This window comes from Manacus candei, unplaced genomic scaffold, assembly GCF_025592945.1.
Source record: "Manacus candei isolate 608988 ecotype Guabito, Panama unplaced genomic scaffold, ASM2559294v1 h1tg000028l, whole genome shotgun sequence".
Taxonomy (NCBI): domain Eukaryota; kingdom Metazoa; phylum Chordata; class Aves; order Passeriformes; family Pipridae; genus Manacus; species Manacus candei.
The window spans coordinates 39,323,962-39,343,694 of NW_026138076.1; the positions used below are offsets into that span (position 1 = coordinate 39,323,962).

Here is a 19,733-nt window from a genome sequence, read left to right on the forward strand (position 1 = left end):
GAAAATTAGAACTTGATGACAAACTCCGAGGTTTAAATGTCACTCCCTACCACCCTGATTCAAATAAAAAAGGAAGTGGCATTAAGAGAGCAGTATACAAGCTCTGCAGACTGGTAATTTATTTTAATTAAAAAGTAGAGTTTACACACACATTTAGTGGCACTCTTCATAAAGTATACATCTGAAAGTAGAAGGCTTCCTTGATTTTAGTACCCAGAAAGCTATTTTCTCATTGCTAGTGAATTATTTGCTCTCTTGGTCTATTCGGGAATTTCCCATGGCATGTAACAAGTTCCTAATATCTTAAATAAAATAAAAAATCTCAGTAACTCCCACAAAAGGCAACCTCCAGAGCACTATCTGAGCAAGGTCCAAAGAGTACAACTCAAGTAGCGCATTTCTGCCTTTTTATATATGATGCAAATAGGCACAAAAAAGATTCATTAACCAGGTGGTACAATCAAAACATTTATAATGCGAATATTATTTTACCTCTAACTCTGGAAGAGAATGTCCAACCAAGAAAAGCACTCCATGAAGTAATGCACTGATTGTCTGGGTGCCTTTCTGGAAGGTACACTTCAGTTAGAGTCAAATCATTAGGCTCAGTAGAAGAGGAAGCGGATGAAATCCAATAGAATGCATTACAGAGGTCAGACTAAATGAGCTAATGGTCCCTTCTGGTCCTAAAAAAATCTATTAATCTAATTTAATTCTCTGTTCTACTCTTCATACCAGAGTCAATTTAAACTCATTTATATGAAAAGAACACATTACAGCAGCCTTACACAACACACCATGTTCTGACCATGCAGTTTTAGGCTACCCAAAAGCTTCATTTACTTCCCACTGAGCTCATGTTTACCCATAAAGACAGCTTATATTTACAAGCAAGGCACCAGGCACAGGCACCTCTCCCAGCAAAATTCTGGATGAATGTTCACCTTAAACTACACAAATCAACCAGAAACTTGCCAGAGCACTTTCCACCTTGGCTTGGTTTTTTGGGTGCTGGCGTTCTTCACTCAGCCTGATACTTGCCGTGGTGAAGAGCACAACACTTCTATCAATAAAATCTGTTCATCACTCTAAGGATATTTCTTGTGAATAATTTGTAACACACTCAATATTGCACCAAGAAAATACTTGGCACTCACTGTCCAGTGAGAAAACCAAGCACTTATGAGGAGAAGGCCAGAAATATTCACAGCTGTTAATCCCTCCAGTGTACACAATATGCTCCTATCAAGCAAATATATTTTATTACCTCTCCTTCTAAAAAAAAAGAAGAAAAAAAATCCCCTCTTTTTCTTCTCCATGCAGCCTTCCCTCAGCATTTCCATTCTCCTGAAGCCTCTGTTCACGTTAACATTACCACTCATTTGCTTAATTCAGCTGTAAAAGAGTGCAAAGCATCACATGAATCCAGGTTGATCAACCTTAGTGAGCCACAGCATCCTTCATGCATGCTTTGGATAGAGGGAATAATTTAACACAGAGGGGCCAGTACATGGGGGCTCACAAAAGCTTTTCCTCACATGGTATGTTGGAAAGATCTTACGAGTGGACTAAGGACTTCATCTCTGCTGGCATATCTATACTTGATGTCACCTTTATTTTTTCTCTTTGCCTGCAGCATAGACAGCCCTTTCCTTGTCTCTGTCCTAAACATCAACAGATGAAAAAGAACTGCAGAGCTGCCTAATGCCTCATCTCTCCAGTGGTTGCGTTAATTTATTCCAGCTATTTGAGGGCAGCATGAATGGCACCCCCGTAAGGCAGCTCAGACTGGTACAAAGGCAGTTGATTTTCCTATCTTCTGTCATGACCAGCGTATAACTTCTATAGTTTTTGGTTCTGATGTTTCTTTGCTTTTTTCCCCCCTCCCTTTTGAGTCTCAAGCAGGTGGTACTTTGTGAAAACACAGAACTGAGGAACTACGTAACATGAAGCACCCGATTTGCCTATTCAGTGCCAGTCTTTTTAAATTGAATCCCATATTTCAGTGAAACTTGCCTTAAGCCCTGTTTCCTCTCAGCACATTTTAATCAAGCAAAAATCCTATTTACAGTGAAGAAATCCCATTAGAGCAAACAATCACTACATTGTTTTCTTGGACACATCTCTTTCACCTAAGCTTTCATCATCTGCTTCGCCTTCCTATCATGAGGCACACCCTTAAAAAGGAGCCTTTTCAACGTAAAAATGTAGGGCAGATATTGCGACTCAAATTCATATGGATATTCACTAACTGTTCCAGCTTACAATTTATATATTTTCTTTGGATTCTTTAGACACAAACCAGGAGGTCAAAAAGCCTCTCACTGGCAAAAATGCAATTCCATCCAGGGCAAACCAAAATTCACTGAGGACTTGCTCCTGAAGCCTCCAGCCCAAGCTCCCAGCAGCTTCAGAGGATTTATCTGAATAAAGGTTAAGCTGAAACTCTCCAGGAACTTTGAGATTTTGTCCTAGAAACTTTTTCATTATATCAACATTTACTTGTGCACACCTGGTAGACTCACCTGAAAGAAAAAGATACTTCTTCCCCCTCGCCCCCCTCAACTCTGCTCTCTTGATTTAGCATAGCTACTAATGCCAAAATACACTTTGAGGAGGTGTCCTTCAGAGTGCCTATTGACTCCTTTTTTTCTGTAATCTACCTATATTCGCCTTTCAGGTCTTTGACAGCATCACCAACTAGTATTTCACAGCCCCTCATGGCTGGTCCCATTTCTCTTTGAATGTGGAGATCTTCAAAGCAGCTACTAGGATTATTTTTGTTCCTTCAACCTAAATTCCCTTCCTATCATCAACCCAACAAATCCAACCCTACCATAAGAGTTCAGCTGGCTTTCTGAGGATAACACTGACCATTCCATTCTTCACGTATATCTTGGGCATTTTTTAAACAGCACCATTACATTATGCTTTCCAGCAACTCTAGAAAGTTGACTTACTGTCATATCTGAAGGATGGGGAGCTGCTAAGGACACCACCACAACTTCCTGAAGTCAAGGGAAGGCTCTGTAAAACCTCCCCGTAAAGGTTCAATAATTTTGGAGCTTACTCCTGAAGAGCTTCTTACCCCTTTTTAACCTGAGTATCAAGGCAGAAAGAAGGGCATCCAGTGAATCCTCTGCTTGCTTTGACTCTAAAGCAGAATATGGCAGTGCATCCATGTCTGTTTTCTTGGATTAAAAAAAAAAAAAAAAGAAGAAAGATAAACTGGCATAGCAGCAGTGCAGAGTGCTGGTGGCATCGAAGAAGTTAATTAACAACACTGAATTAGACTTTAGGAGACAAGTCTTAATAAGTGCTGCTAAAAATATTACAGTAGTAATTTCCAGAACAAACACAATCAGTGGCAGACGAGGGAGGAGAGTGATCCAGACCCATGAGCTACCATGATGGAGGTATTTTCAGTAGGGAGCAGGAATAAAGGCTGCTCATTTCAAAAATTCAGTAACAAAAAACCAAATCTGGGATCCCACATCCCAAGCCAGGCTAGTGGCTCTGCAGCCAGGCCACTGCAGAACTGCAAGGAGCAGAAGGTGTTTTCACCACACAGGGCCAGCCTTGAGGTACACAAATATAACCTAAGCTGAGAGGGTAATGCCTTGAGAAAAAGCCTGGTAGCTTATAATCCTGTTTTGGGATGGGAGGAGAGGAGCTGGCAGAGGCAGCAGTTCAAAAAGAGAACATTCCAGAGTGTCTTGCTGGGCTAAACCCCTAACCCTGTACAGACCCCCACTGCTGCACATAAGCCAGCTACATCTGCTGGCCAAGGGATAAATGATGCACTGATCACTAAAACCCCATGTTTAAAATCCCAGTGCTCATGGGCTCTAGCACATGATGCAGTTCCTTTCTCCTGCAAAAGGTGGACTTGGACAGTTGCTACATGTCACCCCTCACTCCCTGCCACTGGCGAACAGTTCCAACCCGAAGTGCTGGCACATTCATGGCTTGGTTTGGTGTAAAGTATTTCCATCGAACTGATAAGCCATGGTTGATGTCAGTGTGACCCGGTGGTCTTGAACTTAATGAAACAACAATTAATCACAACTCCAGGCTGAATCCTTACATTGAAGAGGAAAAGCCACTATCCTTCACCAGCAGTTAATGCTTTTTTTCCCTATGCAATTACCCCACTATCTGCATGCCATGTTTGCTGCCAGAAACAGCCGTCTCAGTTTTTCAGACACGTTCTTGGCAAGGTGTTTTCTCCCTCACAGCGTTTGACAGGATTATGAAGTGCTGAAGTCTCTGGTCTCCTTTTGTTTTGAAGCTTGAAAGTGAAGTTTAGCTTAATCATTTTGTTTCTTCCTGCCCCTTCCCTACTTCGACCATCCTGGCTGCCCACCACCCCAGTCCTCAAGCACTCCCGGCCCATGGATATTGTCTGTTACTTCATGGCATGCAGGTCTTCATTCCCATTTGGTTTGCAATGGTAACAACTGATCTCCACAGTATCCTGGTTTAGCTCATGGATGGGTTAGGTCTGCTGTACCATTTTCTCAGGCTGGCTCAAATAGGTGCCTCATAGCAGGAGCAGTGAACTGAGGAAGAGAAGGGTTGCTCCAAGTCCCTTTGGTAAGGTTATATGCTGTTCCATGATCCTACTGAGAGGAGCACAGTTTTATTTGGGAAAAGGGAGCAACCGCATATTTATTCGTACTGGAGAGACACTGAAGATACTCCTGCTGTGCTAACCAAACAGTATTAATATTTATGAAGTGCTCTGCAAAGGGAGCATTTTGAAGCTGAGGGATCCTGCACTTTTGAAGTATTTTTTGTGAGAAGGTAGACAAAAGAGCTCAAGCTCCAGCTTTCTGGACAAAAAGCAGAAATCCCTAGTTTTGGAAAAGTCTCCAGCGGTATGATGCTTTTTTACTATTTCTTTCTCTAACACTGCTTTACAAAGAAGGCAAATTTTAAACAGGATAAAAATGACCAGGCCTCAAAATGGGGTACAAATGCAATTCTGGATCCCAGCATACCCCAGTTAGATGGAATCTCCTCCTGTCCTTTTGAACTTAAGGTACCGTCTGCCGAACAAATGTAGGCTGAGATGCCTGCTCTGTTATTAAAGATTTACTGCTTTTTTCACTGCCAAACTTAGGCATGTCTCTCTGTCTTTGAGATAGCAAAAAGGGACTAAAATATTTATAGATGGAACATGAATATGTAGGCAAATATTAGAGGATAAAAGCCAGGGCCCAAGTCATGCTACGTGTTTAGCAGAAGCTCCTGAAATGAAGCACTGATCTCTCTGAAAACCTCCAGCAACACTGTGCAACCAGCAGCTGTCACTGTAAGCAATGAAGAGGAACAGCAGTGAGTCAGGGATGCTCCTAGATGGGAGGAAAGCAACTGGAAAATAAAAACACAGGAGAAGCAGGAACTAAACAGTCAGCAGTTCCCTAAAAATGGCCCTTGTCCACCAGGAGAAGCTGCTCATCAGAAAGGCTCAGCTGGCCTTTTAAAAAGCAGCTCAGATTCAACTTCAGAGATGGTAAGTGTGGCTTATCACAGTGGGATCTTGAAGTGATGGCAATTCATATCCTGTGCACAAGTGGGATTTAAGATTCCGCAGTCCTTTCGATGCATTCCTGGGCAAGGATGCAGGGCGTTAGAGGCGAGCAGTGCAGGAAGCAGCTTTCAGCTACCTATTAACACGTGACAGCTTTGAAACATTCAAGATCCTCTGCCCACTATCCACATTACTCAGCTGTCAAAGGAAAGGCCTCAGATTTATGATGTGAAAATTACATTTTAACGAGGTGTCATATGTGTTTAAAGTTCTTATTCATCACCATACTGCCACATCTTTTACCCAAGACACAAATGCACTTAATTAGCATATTATGAGGACAGAGGGTTCACCTTATCTGCATTATAAAACTGCTCCAGGAAGAAAAAAACACAAAACAGCCCAAACATTCTTATCGAATAAAATGGTTGCAATCACACGTCAAGAGAGCATCCCACAATACTTGACAAAATGTGGAAGATAAAATTTTGACATACACCCTCTGAGGTTTGTAAATTATCACAGATATCGACAGAATCTTTGTATCACATTTGGTTATCAGAATGGCAGTCCACAGTGTTAATATGCAACCTATGGAAACCACTTAAGAGGAATGAGGCTGTATTAGAAGTCCTACATATCATACCACTTATGTATTAGGCATATTTATTTATTAACTTCATACACCTATGAAACACCCCATATGGTAATGTTTGGGTCTCCTGGACATAATTTAAAATATGTTCTCATAAATAGGAGGTCTGTATTTCCCACATCACTTGGAACAGCTGTCAGGACATTCAAGTCCCAGATACGCACAGAGGGATTCTCAACCTGGTTCAAGTTCTTCTCTGGGCTTCCTCACTGCCGAGCTATGGGACAGGCTCCAGTTCCCACCTAAGCACCTAAACTGTCAGCCAGCACATCCCAAGCTCCAGTAAGAGCACTGCCAACACTGGCACAGGGTACCCCAGTCATTTAAAGACAAAACTTCTGGTCTCTCTGCTGCCCAGAAACCCCTACATGGTGCCCAGGTAGGAGCCAGAACAGCTCAGGGAGGTGCAGAGACATACAACTGTGAGATGTGCATTTGTATGCAGCACAGCACTGGGAAGCACTTTCCCTTTTTGGAGAGGAGGGTATGTTGATATTTTCTTGAATTTATTTGCACAGAATGTATCACAAGTGGGTGATGATTAAAACAGGTAACACTGGTGCATATTAAGATTGATTAGATTGCAGAAAATTTTCATATTGTCAATACAGTCTTCTGTTTCCCTCTCTGCATATGTCTAGTAGGACACATAAAAAAAAATAACCTGAACACTATTCTGGGTTTAACTTCTTGAAGAACGCGATGAGATGCAGAGATATTTTTACTATCACTTCAAATTAGCAAACTCAATACCAGCTACAAAGGAATAACCCAAAAACTCAGGAGGAGTTATGAAGAAGCATCCTCCAAAAAGCTCATTTTAAGGCCAAACAGCTCAAAGAAAATACACTTCAAAGGCTTTTGGTATCTTTAAGTTCAGTTCTTGAGGGTAGACATTAATGATCTGTTTCTCGGGACTTGAAGGCACTGAGCAGTGTTTGCTTTCAAAAACACATTTGGGATAAAAGAAAAAACAACCCCAGACAAACGGAAAAAAACCATAGTGGGATAAATCCTTAAAATGCAGCTTTTCCCGTTTCTGAGAATAACAAACAACTAGGTTTAATTCCATTAAGTGCCTTGAATTGCTTCTAGGTCAGTTAAACTCAACTTTTAACACTTCAAAATCTTTTGTCTTCCCTGATAACATCAACTGCTACAGAAGATGAGCACAGAAACTCTAGGGTTTGATACTCATTTACTCTGAGAAGTAAAAGCCCATTTTTTTAAACAGTGGGTGAGAGATGCTCTACAACACTAAAGATCTCAAATATGTTCCAAACCTATATGCACAGCTCTTTAATTAAAAATCACAGAAAATGTTTAGACAGGGATGTGATCCCTGCTTTTCCTATAAACTATTCAACTCCTGCCTATTCTCATTTTCTCTGGAGAATTTGGTAAAAGACTGAAAAGTGGAGTCCCCAGAACCTGTTTTTTATTTTAGATATCTCTGAAATGTAGGATACCAGTGATTTCAAATACGTTTCCAATATGTTACTGACTATTTAAGTAGTTAAATATATCCCTTTTCTTGTTACGACCAATTTTTGGGTTTAAGAGCTCTTCTAAAACTTCAGTCTTAATTGTTTTTTAACAACCCATATGTTCAACCCATCAATTTTACAATCCTTTTTTTTATTTTCTAATTAAGCAGATATTGTTTACATATTTTGCTACTCAAACTGTAACCCTATGGAAAATGGTTGCATTGAACACTGCTCTAATATGGAGAAACACTGATGATTTTCAACAAGAAGAAGGGAAACACATATCCACAATTCACCCTGTAAAAAAATTAATATCTAAAAAACAAATACAAATATCCTCAGTTTTCACTGCTTTCCCAGTGTCCTATTGGCTCCTGTTCTGCTCTTTGGTGGAGGAGCTGGGCTCAAGCCAATTATATATTTAGTGTTACATGTAAAGCGATGCAGCATGAAATTTGGTGCTAGACAGAAAATGGGTTGCATTGAATTTGGAAGAGAAAGCATCATGCAGACCTGGTCTCCTGGCTCCTCTCTGCAGAAAAAAACCTGGTGTCAAGTAAGTGTTTGCTCACCTGTTCAGTTCAAAAATCAGTGCTTCTGCTTGACTGACTCATAAAATAATGCTCTCACTAATCAGGCTATGTGGGTAATGGAGCACTAAACTCCCTTTACAAAGTTATTTTTCTTCGCTTTGAAATGCCTTGGCCCATTCAAATTGTCTCATCGAAAAATTCAGTTGCTTTCAGAGCAGTTCACTCAAAAGTCTTCTAAACCCATAAAATAGTGAGGTAATGGGATCCTTATGGATATCTGCCAAAAAGGAAATCCCGACAATTTTCAGAGAAGAGAAACGCATGTAAAATTCAGCTTCGTGTCCACATTACAAAACTATCAAAAAGATTCCCTGACACCAGATTAACCCTCTCATGCCCACCGGCCAAACCTAAAAACTGCTTCAGCTATCTAAAGCACTGCAAGATTTTAATTTCTCATCCAAACAAGAGTGAAACAAGGACAAATCAAACCCTTGCACCTCACAGACTTTCAGTTCCCTGCAAGGTTTCACTTGCTGTCTCATCTCACCAGCTTAGACTGTGAAAAAAAGGAGAACAATTTCCTTTTTATTTTAGGAAAGTACAAAATTTAGGTTTTTCACTGATTACAGCTTTTTTTTTTTATTAAAGATACTATTACTGACAACAGTCACCAAATGAAAAAGCGGCAGCAGAGAGTCCTTTATAATACCTGGAAATAATTCACTGAAAAGGAAAGCCTGTGAAATAGAAGGGATACAATTGATTTTCACTCCTCGGGGATAACCAATAGCTCACAAATTACTCTGCTTCACTCTAACACTCAGAAAGTACATGCTGATCATTAGGTTGGGAGAATGAGAAGTATTACTTCATTTTTTGCTCATCTGAGATTTTGCAGAGGTTAACATCATCAAAAATATCTCTACTCCTGGCTTAACAGTCATTCAGTTTTTGTTCATCTGCCTCTTCAAGATTTTCTTCTCCCCTTCCTTTCATTTTTGTATAAAAATGAGAATTTCATTGCCATTTTAAGACTTTTATTCCAACCCTTCCCAGATTTTCATATCCACAATTTCTGTCAGCATTTCTTGATCCATTTTTATTACATGGCTGCGCACAGTAAAAAAAAAAAAAAGGAAATGCTCAGCAACAGAAACCTTTTGACTTCTCTTTTGCAATCTGAAGCCCTGAATCCACTTACCCACTTTGAAGTTTCTTACTTACAAAAAGAAATGTTTTAGAAATAGCCATGTTATGAATCAAATACTTTACTGTCCAAATTATATTAATTATGTCTTTCTTCTTACTTTTTCAGCCTTTCAAAATACACAGTCCACCACAGGAACTACCTGAGAACAATGACTAAATCACATACAGAAGCAACCATTTGAAAATGACTGAGCAAACGCTGTTTGTTAGATCACAATCTAAGGCTAAGTCATGTTACTAATGAAGTGGCAACTTTATACTTGCAAAATGCTTAAGAAGTTAATAAAGTTAAGGGAATATAAGTAAGTAATTACCAGCACAATGTATAAGAGCGGAAAAAAGGTGGAAAAGCTGGGAAACCTCTGGGGGCCAGATGTTTCTCTGAGAGAAAGTACAGTAAGTCATAGTAAATAATGAAATGCTTTAAAAAAATGCAGAGCAACTTTACAGAAAATAAACTAAGAACTTGTAGGATTTTAGTGCTGATTCCCCTCCTGACTCTAGACATACACTTGTGAGTGCATGCTCACAAATGCAATTAGGCTCAGCTTCTCTAAACAGACAGAACTCTCCCAGCTTAATGAAACAAAGTAATTTAAACTGGCAGGCAGTTTTCCTCCAGCTGTTTGCAGTGACAGCATCTTTTACCCTTTTTTTTTTGGCTGAAGTTCCTGCAGAAGGGAAAACAATTTGATGATGTAGGAAAGAAAATTCAAGTCAGGAGAAAAGATTGCTACCCCTGTCATGCGAATAAAAGCATGGGCATTTGGAAACTGTTTCAGGTAAGTTATGTGTAGCATATGCCTTTGTCCACTTGATTTCAACTAAGATCAACAAAAATATTCCGCACGTCTTAATAACCATCATAGGTTCTGTGGTGCGGGTTAATTCACAGAAACTCAGGCAGATCAGTAAGACAGGAATGTACTTCAGTTTTACACCCTATTTGCAAAAAAAACCAGAAAGCCCGATTTAGAATTTGTTTTGGTGTTAAAACCCTTACCTGCTCTGCTGTCAAGCGGGCCAAAATCCAAGGAGTATTTTACAACATGGTAGTTGTTCCATACATAAAGGAGGTTGTCCCGGGGATTATAATCCACAGCAGCAATGTACTGGTAGGAGTTTGGAAAGGGCACATCCACCATGCTATCCTTGCTTTGGTCAGTGTTATATATGTAGTCTATTTTATTCCCTGTGGCTTCATTGTCATCATCTTCATACACAGACTTCACCACATATAAAATCCCACAGATCATGAAGGCATTAGAAGCTGACCTCTTGTCATAGGCAGTATCCCACGTTCCTTCGATCCTTAACGTGTAAGGGTTTAACTGGCTAATGACTATTTTGCCATTATTTTGTTCTGTTGCATAGATTACCCACAGCCCGTTCTCATCCACAGCCAGGTCTATGTCAGACTTGCCTCCCCAGCGGTAGGGAGAGGTGTCATGGTAGTTTGCATTAGCTATGATGGCCTCCCCGCTCTTTATCCTTGTCCGCAAGTCAAACTTGACAATGTTCCTGGTTCGCTCCTTGTTGAAGAACAAAGCCCCGTCGTACACCACGAACCCCGTGCCGTCCACCCGGTGCGGGAGTTTGTAGGTCGTGGTTGGCCTCCCGGCGATGAAGTCGTCCTTGGAGGAGTACTCCGTCAGTGTGTCTGTCCGGTAAGGTGTCCAGGGCATGTAGTAGATCTTGTCAGATGCCTGCAGAGGGTCCTTGCACCAGGCACCAGACTGGTGGTCGGATTCAAATAAGTGTTCACTCTGGTACACTCCTTTCAGCAGTCCGGGGCAAAGAAAAACTGTTATAGGGGAAAAGAATTTAAAAGAAAAACAAAGTTAACGACAGTTCAGGGGTGGTTGGCCCAAGCATCTCAAAAGCTTCTAGTCCTGGAGTAGAGGACACTTGAGATCAGTGGAAACCCAAGAGCAATGCCTTGCACGTGGAGACTAGCCTTCCTGCCCTCCATGTCTCTAGAACAAGATTTGCTCCATCAAACTGATTTCCGCCCCTGCTTTTTCTATTAACTGTGGCTTGTTTTCTCATTGCTTTTCAAATCTATTTTTACAGGTGTACTTACTCGGACCACTCGCCTTTGTAAACTCTGAAATGAATATGTGCCCCCAAAGGATTTCTGGGTTTGCATTTCCAAATTATATTCTGCAGTGAATCTGTACCTACTGGGTGAAGGGCTAAACTCCGAGGGAATTGATCCACATATTTATTTGAACAGCCCACAGAAGAGTGGCCTAGAAATGGAAATAAGAGAAAGAAATTCCCATCCTTACAGCCCAAGTGAGATTAAATATTTAAAGGGTACCAATAGCAAAGCAGAGGCGAATCCCTAGGCTACTCAGAGGAGCATTTAAAGCAAAGGGAGTTGGGAGGGGGGAACAACCATCTGTAGTATAACTAGAAATGAGACTTTCAAAGCTGCTACAGGACACATGAAACATGCAGTCCACACAATTAAAAACGAATGACATATGGATGCTGAAAGGAAAAGACAAGGAAGGAAGGAAGAAAGGAAAGAAGGAAGGAAAAGAATAAAGTTCGCTGGAGAGGAACCCAAGGTCTAGATTTTAATCAGTTAAAAAATGTCCTGTTAAATATAGTAGTAATTCAAACTTAAAAACATATACCTTCTATTGTTACATGAGAGGAGCACAGAGGAGCAGTTTGACTAACTGGGATGCTTTGCTGCTCAGACTTCGGGGGGGCTGAGAGGGGCCAGGGCATGCCCAACACCTGGGAGGAGGCTCAGCCGGTGCCTGGCTGACCTCGGCACCACAGGAACGCCAACACCAAGAGGCCAGCCGGCTGGATGGGGAGGCAAAAGGAGGGATGCTGCAGAGCAAAACCAGCTCATTTGGCCCTTGTCATCCCCGTTAGCAGCCTCCTGACTCGGAGGTGTGTGTGCAGCTTTGGGGGGAGAATATATGTTGGTTATTTGTAATGCTGATCTCCGTGAGTGTGAATGGTACCATAACCATGACGATAGGATGGGCAGCAGGGAAGCATGAAGAGGTATCCCACCACGTACTTCTGCTAGCATGGGGATGGCAAGATGGGATCCCACATTCACACTTCCTGCTCGGAGTGTAATTAATTATTTTTGTAAATGCAGAAATTGGGATGTTGTCTGGAGAAAAAGATGGGAGGAAAATCAGATTTAGTAACTGGTATAAAATTGTATAGAGCCATTGGAGTCTAAGTAACCACAGAGAGTTGCTGTTAAAGAGGTGCCATTTCCAAGAGGCTTTTATGCCATAATTAGATATACTTATGCACATACGCACATATGCACACTTTCCAAATTCTTTGGGGCAGGAGAAGAGTGAGTTATCTAAGCCTTTGAATAGAAATTTAATGAAAAAAAAGTGGCAGTGGTAAAAAACCTTTCAGCAAAAATGAGTTATCCGGTGAAGTTGAGCAGCAGAGATACTAAATAAACTTTAACAAAAAGGTAGTGAGAATTAATGACAAAGTATTTCAACTAAAACGTTAAACTGTTAAATAACTTAGCCTATACATAAGTAATATATATATATAATTTGAAAGGTATTTAATTACCTTTTTGTTCCACTTCTATTGTAGAGAGAGAGGTAAAGAGAGAAAGGAGAAAAGAGAATAGATTAATGGTACTGTATTGGCCAGGTATTTTTCTTTACCTCTTTCATATGAAAAGGAAGCTTCATTAATTTACTTTAGTATGTGAACATTTTTTATATATATATATATATAAACCTTTCCTCTGATATACACTGGATAATATGCAGACAAGGTGAACAAAATACAGATTAATTTTAACTTTAGAAAAATCTTTAAGAAGAAAAAAAAAAGCTCAACACTTGGGACATAATGAGCCCCCTGAACTATTTGAGATATCTTGTCAGCAGCAACCTTGGACTAGTTTCATAGAGCAAAATGAAATACCCATAAACTGAAATATGACTGAAACAGATTTATGTATAGAATAAAAATTCCAGGGAGAAACTTTATAGAATATATATCTTCATATATTTCACCAAAGTCCTGTAAAACAGAGATCCCTACATAAAGCAGGAGAATATTTGCTTGTGACATAAAAAGAGAACTTAGGAAAGTCAAATGAAGCACGTCGGTGGATATTCGTAGTCCTGACCTATATCCTTGGAGAAACAAACTTTAGTAAGACTTGGAAAAAAAAAAAAAACAACCACTTGAAATATTGTAATATTTATATGATTTATAAGATCTCAAAGATTTAAAGTGTTGATAAGTTAAAAATATCTAAGCACTATTTAAAAAGCCCAACCCCAGAACTTGTTGGATATTTTTTTTGTGAATTATTCACCATGCTTCATAATGCTGCTGAAGAGGCTGTGTCCCTTTGGACAAAGCCCCTTGCAGGCAGAATAAATAAATGCAGTGCACTTATTAATTGCTAAACGCTCAGTACTAGTTTCTGTACCAAGCAACCTCCTGTGAGAAGCTTTTGGGGGGCCTTATCCAAAAGCTTCCTGCAGCTGTGGCACAGGCCCTGTCTTTTACAGCGTGGTGGGGACCCAAACAGCTCCTGCAACCCCAGACCTGGCGTTTGCTGGTTCCTCAGGGCCTCTTCCCTGAAAGGGTAGCAGAAGACAAGCCCCAAAATATCAGAGGGAGAAGTGAGAACTTGCCAGCAAACCAGTATGTTTTTGACAGCTGAGAGATCTCTGTTCACAGAAGCGAGACAAGAATGCAAAGGTATGCACATGTGCTTTGGTTTTGCTTCCTCAGAGTTCACTCCAGCCCCCTCCGGACTGTCCTCTGGTGCTGGGATTGCAAAGCCCTTTGCATTCAAAAGTCTCATTTATTTGGATGGGAAACTGCAGGCTCAATGGAAGAACGATTCCAGGGTAGGGCTACAAATGCACTGGCCAGACATGTGGATCTACACTTCCCCATGCAGGGAGGCATACAGCTGGAGCCAAATGCAGCTCCCATAACGAGTATTTCCAAACTTCAACAGCCTTTATTACTGGGGCTTTGATTCAGGCTCCTTTCTACTTCATAACAGGTTAGGGTTAAAGGCAAATGTTTTCAGCATGTGGCTGTCAGGGCTCTGGGGAACAGAAACAATGCATTTGAGTGCAAGCACCTGATTTTGCAAAGGAAAGAGCCAGCAAGATTAAAAGCCTCCAGACTTAGCAATTGGAGAAACCTGCACAGCAATTGTACTCCCCATCCCAGGCTGTGGCTGGTCACAGTTAAGTAAGGTATTCAGAAAAACATTAAATGTCTCTGGCAAAAGCAAGAAGGCAACATGACATATCCTCAAATGCATGGCTTCATGCTGATTCTTCTGGATGATGGCATACAGTACCTCTGGCAGCATAGAAAGTAGTAATTTACATTTCCAAATGAGCAAAAGCTTTTGTAATACACTTGAACAACAGTGTGATATTGTAAAGCAGGGAGAGAGAGGCTTCTAGAGGAGATAATATATTTGCAACCAGCCGCTCTGGGTGACCTGAAGTGTTGATTACCCTTATCCTGAATAGCTCATATGTGTTATTAGTGGTCAGTGCCATATCCAGTTCTCTTATAATTCCAAACACAGATGTGTTTTGCTGACCTTCTGCATGCTGTTTCCATTGTATGTATCCCAAATACATATTTTCCATCTGCTGATTTAAGACTTAATGCTTTTGAATGTCAGTAATTACTCAGCTTATATTGGGGGGCCGTATTCTTTAAAGAGGTTGCATGAGAGGCTCGAAGGATTTACTTCATCAAGCAATACTAAAAAGAAGGGTCTAATTAGAATCTGATTATCCCTTCACTTACACAACATACCACTGCAAAACTGTCTTCATAAAATACTAGTAGAATTTTTTTAATTTCACCTAATTAGACATTTTTTACATCTCTGTAATGCCTGTGCCAGTCCGCAGAATTTAAGTACTGCTTATAGCACAGGGGCCACCTTACCTTCCTACAGGGATCTACAGAAAAAGCAGGCATACACAGCTTTTACTCTTACATTGAGATCTTCCATTCCTGCTATCTCTGCATTGGAGGAGAACAAGGGTATTTCTCCTCTAATTCATATGCTGGTTGCAGACCAGTGCCATTGGCTTCAACAGTGCCAGAGGCCTGAAGGAAATCAAAGAACCACTTGCCAGGTCTCAGGGAAGTTACAAACAAGACTTTCCATGTACAATGATTTTCTCATGTTTCTTCAGATGGAAGTAAAACCGAGGACAATGTGCAATCACAGGCCACCACAGCCTGTCCCCAAGCTATCAGGCAAACTCCTGCCACCCATTCAGAGAAATTGCACAAAAACATTAATTAAATGTTCTTAGCACTGCTGGGTTGAGATTCTGAAAACACACTGTGGCACAATTAACACTTGAACAACATTAACTGCTCATTTTCTTACCACCACATTGAATTGCACTCAAACATTTAAGGCACAAGCACACAGTGGCAGAGCCGTATAGAGAGTTGTCTCCCTGGCACTGCTTCAAACCCACACAAAAGTAGCACAAAACTCCTGGAAAAAAAATTATGTGAGTAGGGGGATGTTAAAAGGCAATTATAAAAATGAGCAAAAAGTTGTGCCCCGTACTTTGGTAGCTGTTGGTTTTAGTTTTGTTTTTTTTTCAGGGCAGATGTTTAATAGCAGAATAAGTGACATCCACTCCTTGTTCCTGTCCTTTACATATCAGCCTGATTTAATACACTCAGATTAATAATTAATAGATTTAGTGTTAAACACATAGTTAATGACAAAATAGGAGTAAAAAACTCGGGTTTTTGAGGCTGACCTTAGTAGCACAAGATGCAGCATCTCAGCCATGTCCAGGGTGCTTCATGCCAGACGTGGCTGACTGCTGCATCTCGCACCCACCAACCAACTTGACCTGATGTGTAGGCATGTGAAGCTGAAAAGCAGTCATCACACTAGGAAACAAATTAGGGAGAAACATCCACAGAAGGCCTGATCCCGACACATGACCCATGGTGCAAGATGGTAACTATCACACAGATGACTCACCACTTGGCCCTGAGCCCTGTTGTGCTGGACTTGAGCACTGCAGCTCTCTCTAACTATCAAAATCAAGTCTCGAAGGTGCCTTGCACCAGGGCTTCCCAGGGTGGTCTGCGATCTACAGCCTCTTCTTTCTTTCTCTAATTCTCAACACCTCAAGCATCCACAATTCTTTCAACCTTTGACATGAGGGCTTCCCTACAGCACCCACAGAAGGATTTCCCAATTTACATGTTTCTTCCTAACACACAGCCCTATCTGTGGGTATTAGGTTGAACAGGAACACTTTTGAGAAGCTGCAAATCTAGCAAGGCACCCCAAAGCATGCCCATGTAGAGCCTGCTCACATATGAAGGCTCTCTTCTTTTTCAAAGACATAGCTGGGTCTTGGAGTCACAGTGTTCCCCTACTAAAAGGTTAAAGTAAACAAGAGACATGCTCAAAATTCAGGACATCAAGGCATGCATTGATAACAGACTTCCTTTTACCTATCAAAATAGCAAGGCAGTAGTCTAGACAACTAGGCAACATCAGATTCACAGCACATCCAGCATGGCAGATCACTGACCACAGGATCCTATAAGTCAGTGACAGAGAAACTCTGCCCTCTAGGTTGTAGGAAAATCTGCTGTTGGGTAGGATGTGTTTCCAGTGACACTGATAGTAACAGGGTCCAGTAAAACACAGTCCTGAGCAGTTTCTCTTCTTAACATCCAAAATTTACCAAAGTGGTTGAGGTTCCTGAGGAAATGCAGCAGTTGACAGATCAGAGGCAACATGAGAGTAAGGAACAGATACTGCAGGAGGGTCATCAGCTTCTCACTCATCCCTCTAGTTTCTCATACCAGCATCCAGTCAGCGAGGCTGAAGAGGACCACACCTGTACGCATTTCAAACCCGTTGTGCTCTACTGTTGGGAAGCACAAGTGGTACATAGGCAAATCTCAGTGGGGAAACACAGTTGGAGGAAAGCTGGACTCTGCAGCAGCAGATCTAAAATAAATATATCTGAACCCAGGGAATGAAAATCTTAGAATCGTGCAATGGTTTCAGTTGGAAGGGACCTTAAAGATCATCCAGTTCTAACCACCCAGCCATGGGCAGGGACACCTTCCAATAGATCAGGTTGCTCACAGCCTCATTAAAATATGAAAATACTTGTTTTTAAAAAATTAATTTCAAAAATTAATTCCAAACACACTCAAACCCTCACACACAGTTTACCACAAGAAAAGCTAAGAGAGTTAGCTCGGCATTTATATGACATGTTCTGGCAACCTAAAGTTCAAAATGCTGCAGAAGTATCTGTCTCTGCTTCTTTTTCTTCTCCCCACACATAATTAAAATGACAAAAGAGACCACATAGCCAAATTCAGCATTCACTCTATGGAGCACAGACACAAAACAAAATACATGTCACCATTTCTCTCATCCACCCTCTCCTTCTAGTAAAGCCTGGGGTCCCCCTGTAGTGCAGGTGGGTGGCCCACCAGACCCCAAATGCCTTAATAACGGGAACACAGTCACATCCACTGCAGCAGACTGTAGTGTCAGTAGAAGGTCAGATGATATTTTGCCTCTAAGTAAAGGAAAGCAAACAGCAATACAATGGTCTTTGGTTTCAGTCCCTTCATTGCACCTGTTGTTTCTACAGAAGAGCTGTAGAGACCATCCTCCACACCAAGCTGTCCCCAAATCACAATTTAACTCCAGTTCTGTTAGTCCCAGTGAAACACTTATTTTCTGAGCTTTTAATGTGAAAAGTTTGAACTTGCAACAGGAAAAGACCTCTTGGGTCTTGGTTCAGGAGCAAGCACAGAAAATGGAAGAATTCGGTTTTCTGAGACTACTTTGCAAATACATACTATTGTTCTCTTTCCATTTTTTTGCCACCAAATCCTCCTTTATTACAATTTTTCTTTTCTTTTCTTTTTTCCCTCAACATGACAGGTTTTCTAGAATGCATTTAAATGGGGAACAGACCCCATTAACATTACCTGGCTTTGCAGTCCAAGGGCAACTTGACACTTGAATGTAAAGCATTCAGACTTTCATTCTCCAGCCAGAGGAATAAGACATTATTCTTAGCAATTATATCACCACAAATTATCTTTCTTGTGGTTGACAATTTCTGTTATGAAAGAACATTCAATCTCAAGCCTCCCTGTTGGAGTTCTCCACTGATGCAAAACTATTCTGCAAGCTAAGCTTTAAAGTTTGTTTAGGTTTAAATTATTAAAATGTTGGGAGTCAGTTTGTAACATTATTTATCTTTCCAAGAAAATTTAAGGTTTCAGTAAATAGAGTACTTTCCTCTTCTTGACTGTATGTACCTGTGTGTGCACATTATACTCCCTCCTATAAGACTGGGAAAAAATTGTCTTGATTTATTGCACAGGAGAAATGCTTGTCTTTTACTGCAAATGAAGTGCTAATCCTTTATTTAATAAAAGGGAGGAATAATCTCACTTGCTCAGCTTCCATATTACGTTTTTCATATAATACCCAAGCATCAGCAAACAAAGGCACTCTACAAGTACTTTGCGTTACAATGGCTTCGTGTAACACATTCTCAAAATTATCACCTCCTAATTAATTTTGCTGTGAAGCAGAGATTGGAAATGTCAATAATCTGCACTTTCATGAACCACAACTTAAATTAGATCCTTAAATATGGTATCTATAGATCTGCAGAAATCAAAGCTGTCATTTTTCGTAAGTGGATTTTTTTTCTCCTTAGATTTCCATTCATTTGATAAATTTGTGAAACCTTTCAAACCATTAATTTGAGCTTCCTTAAAATGTCAGTGCTTTCAGTCTGCTTTTTAATACATAATAACTAAATTTAATAGATGTTCACTAAAATAAAACTAAGGATTATTAATGTTAAAACACCTGTCAGCGTAACTTAAAGTCATGAGGACCCAGGAAATCACTTATATACTTTGAGTCTTGTCCACTAGAGGTTTCTGTAAGACGAAAAAAGTTACGGTTTCCTGCAAAATTGCCTTGTGGATTATACATCAGACTTCAGGTTATTTTGGGAGAATGCCATCTTTTTGTTAACACATTCACATAACGGATGACAGGCATCAAAGGTCAGAGCCCTCATATGGACTCTCCCTCAAACCCAAGCAATAACAAATGCTTTTCCATGGCACTGTCCCCTTGAGGTAAATTTTAGGAGCTTAAATGTTATTACCTCATTTCCTAATTTTAGGTACCAAACCACACAAAAAATTATGCCTTTAAATGTTTTTTAAGGGAAAACCAAAAATCACTC

At 40.5% G+C, this 19,733-nt stretch overlaps 1 protein-coding gene across 15 annotated transcripts in view; it reads right to left on the bottom strand.

Moving 5' to 3' along the window:
- Nucleotides 1–19,733, bottom strand: part of ADGRL3 (adhesion G protein-coupled receptor L3) — a 515,791-nt gene that overhangs the window by 172,138 nt on the left and 323,920 nt on the right. For all 15 annotated transcript variants that reach the window (XM_051790785.1, XM_051790777.1, XM_051790772.1 and 12 more), the window contains exon 6: nucleotides 10,430–11,230. In XM_051790785.1, the coding sequence (XP_051646745.1) occupies nucleotides 10,430–11,230 (801 nt within the window). The remainder of the gene's footprint in view (nucleotides 1–10,429; nucleotides 11,231–19,733) is intronic.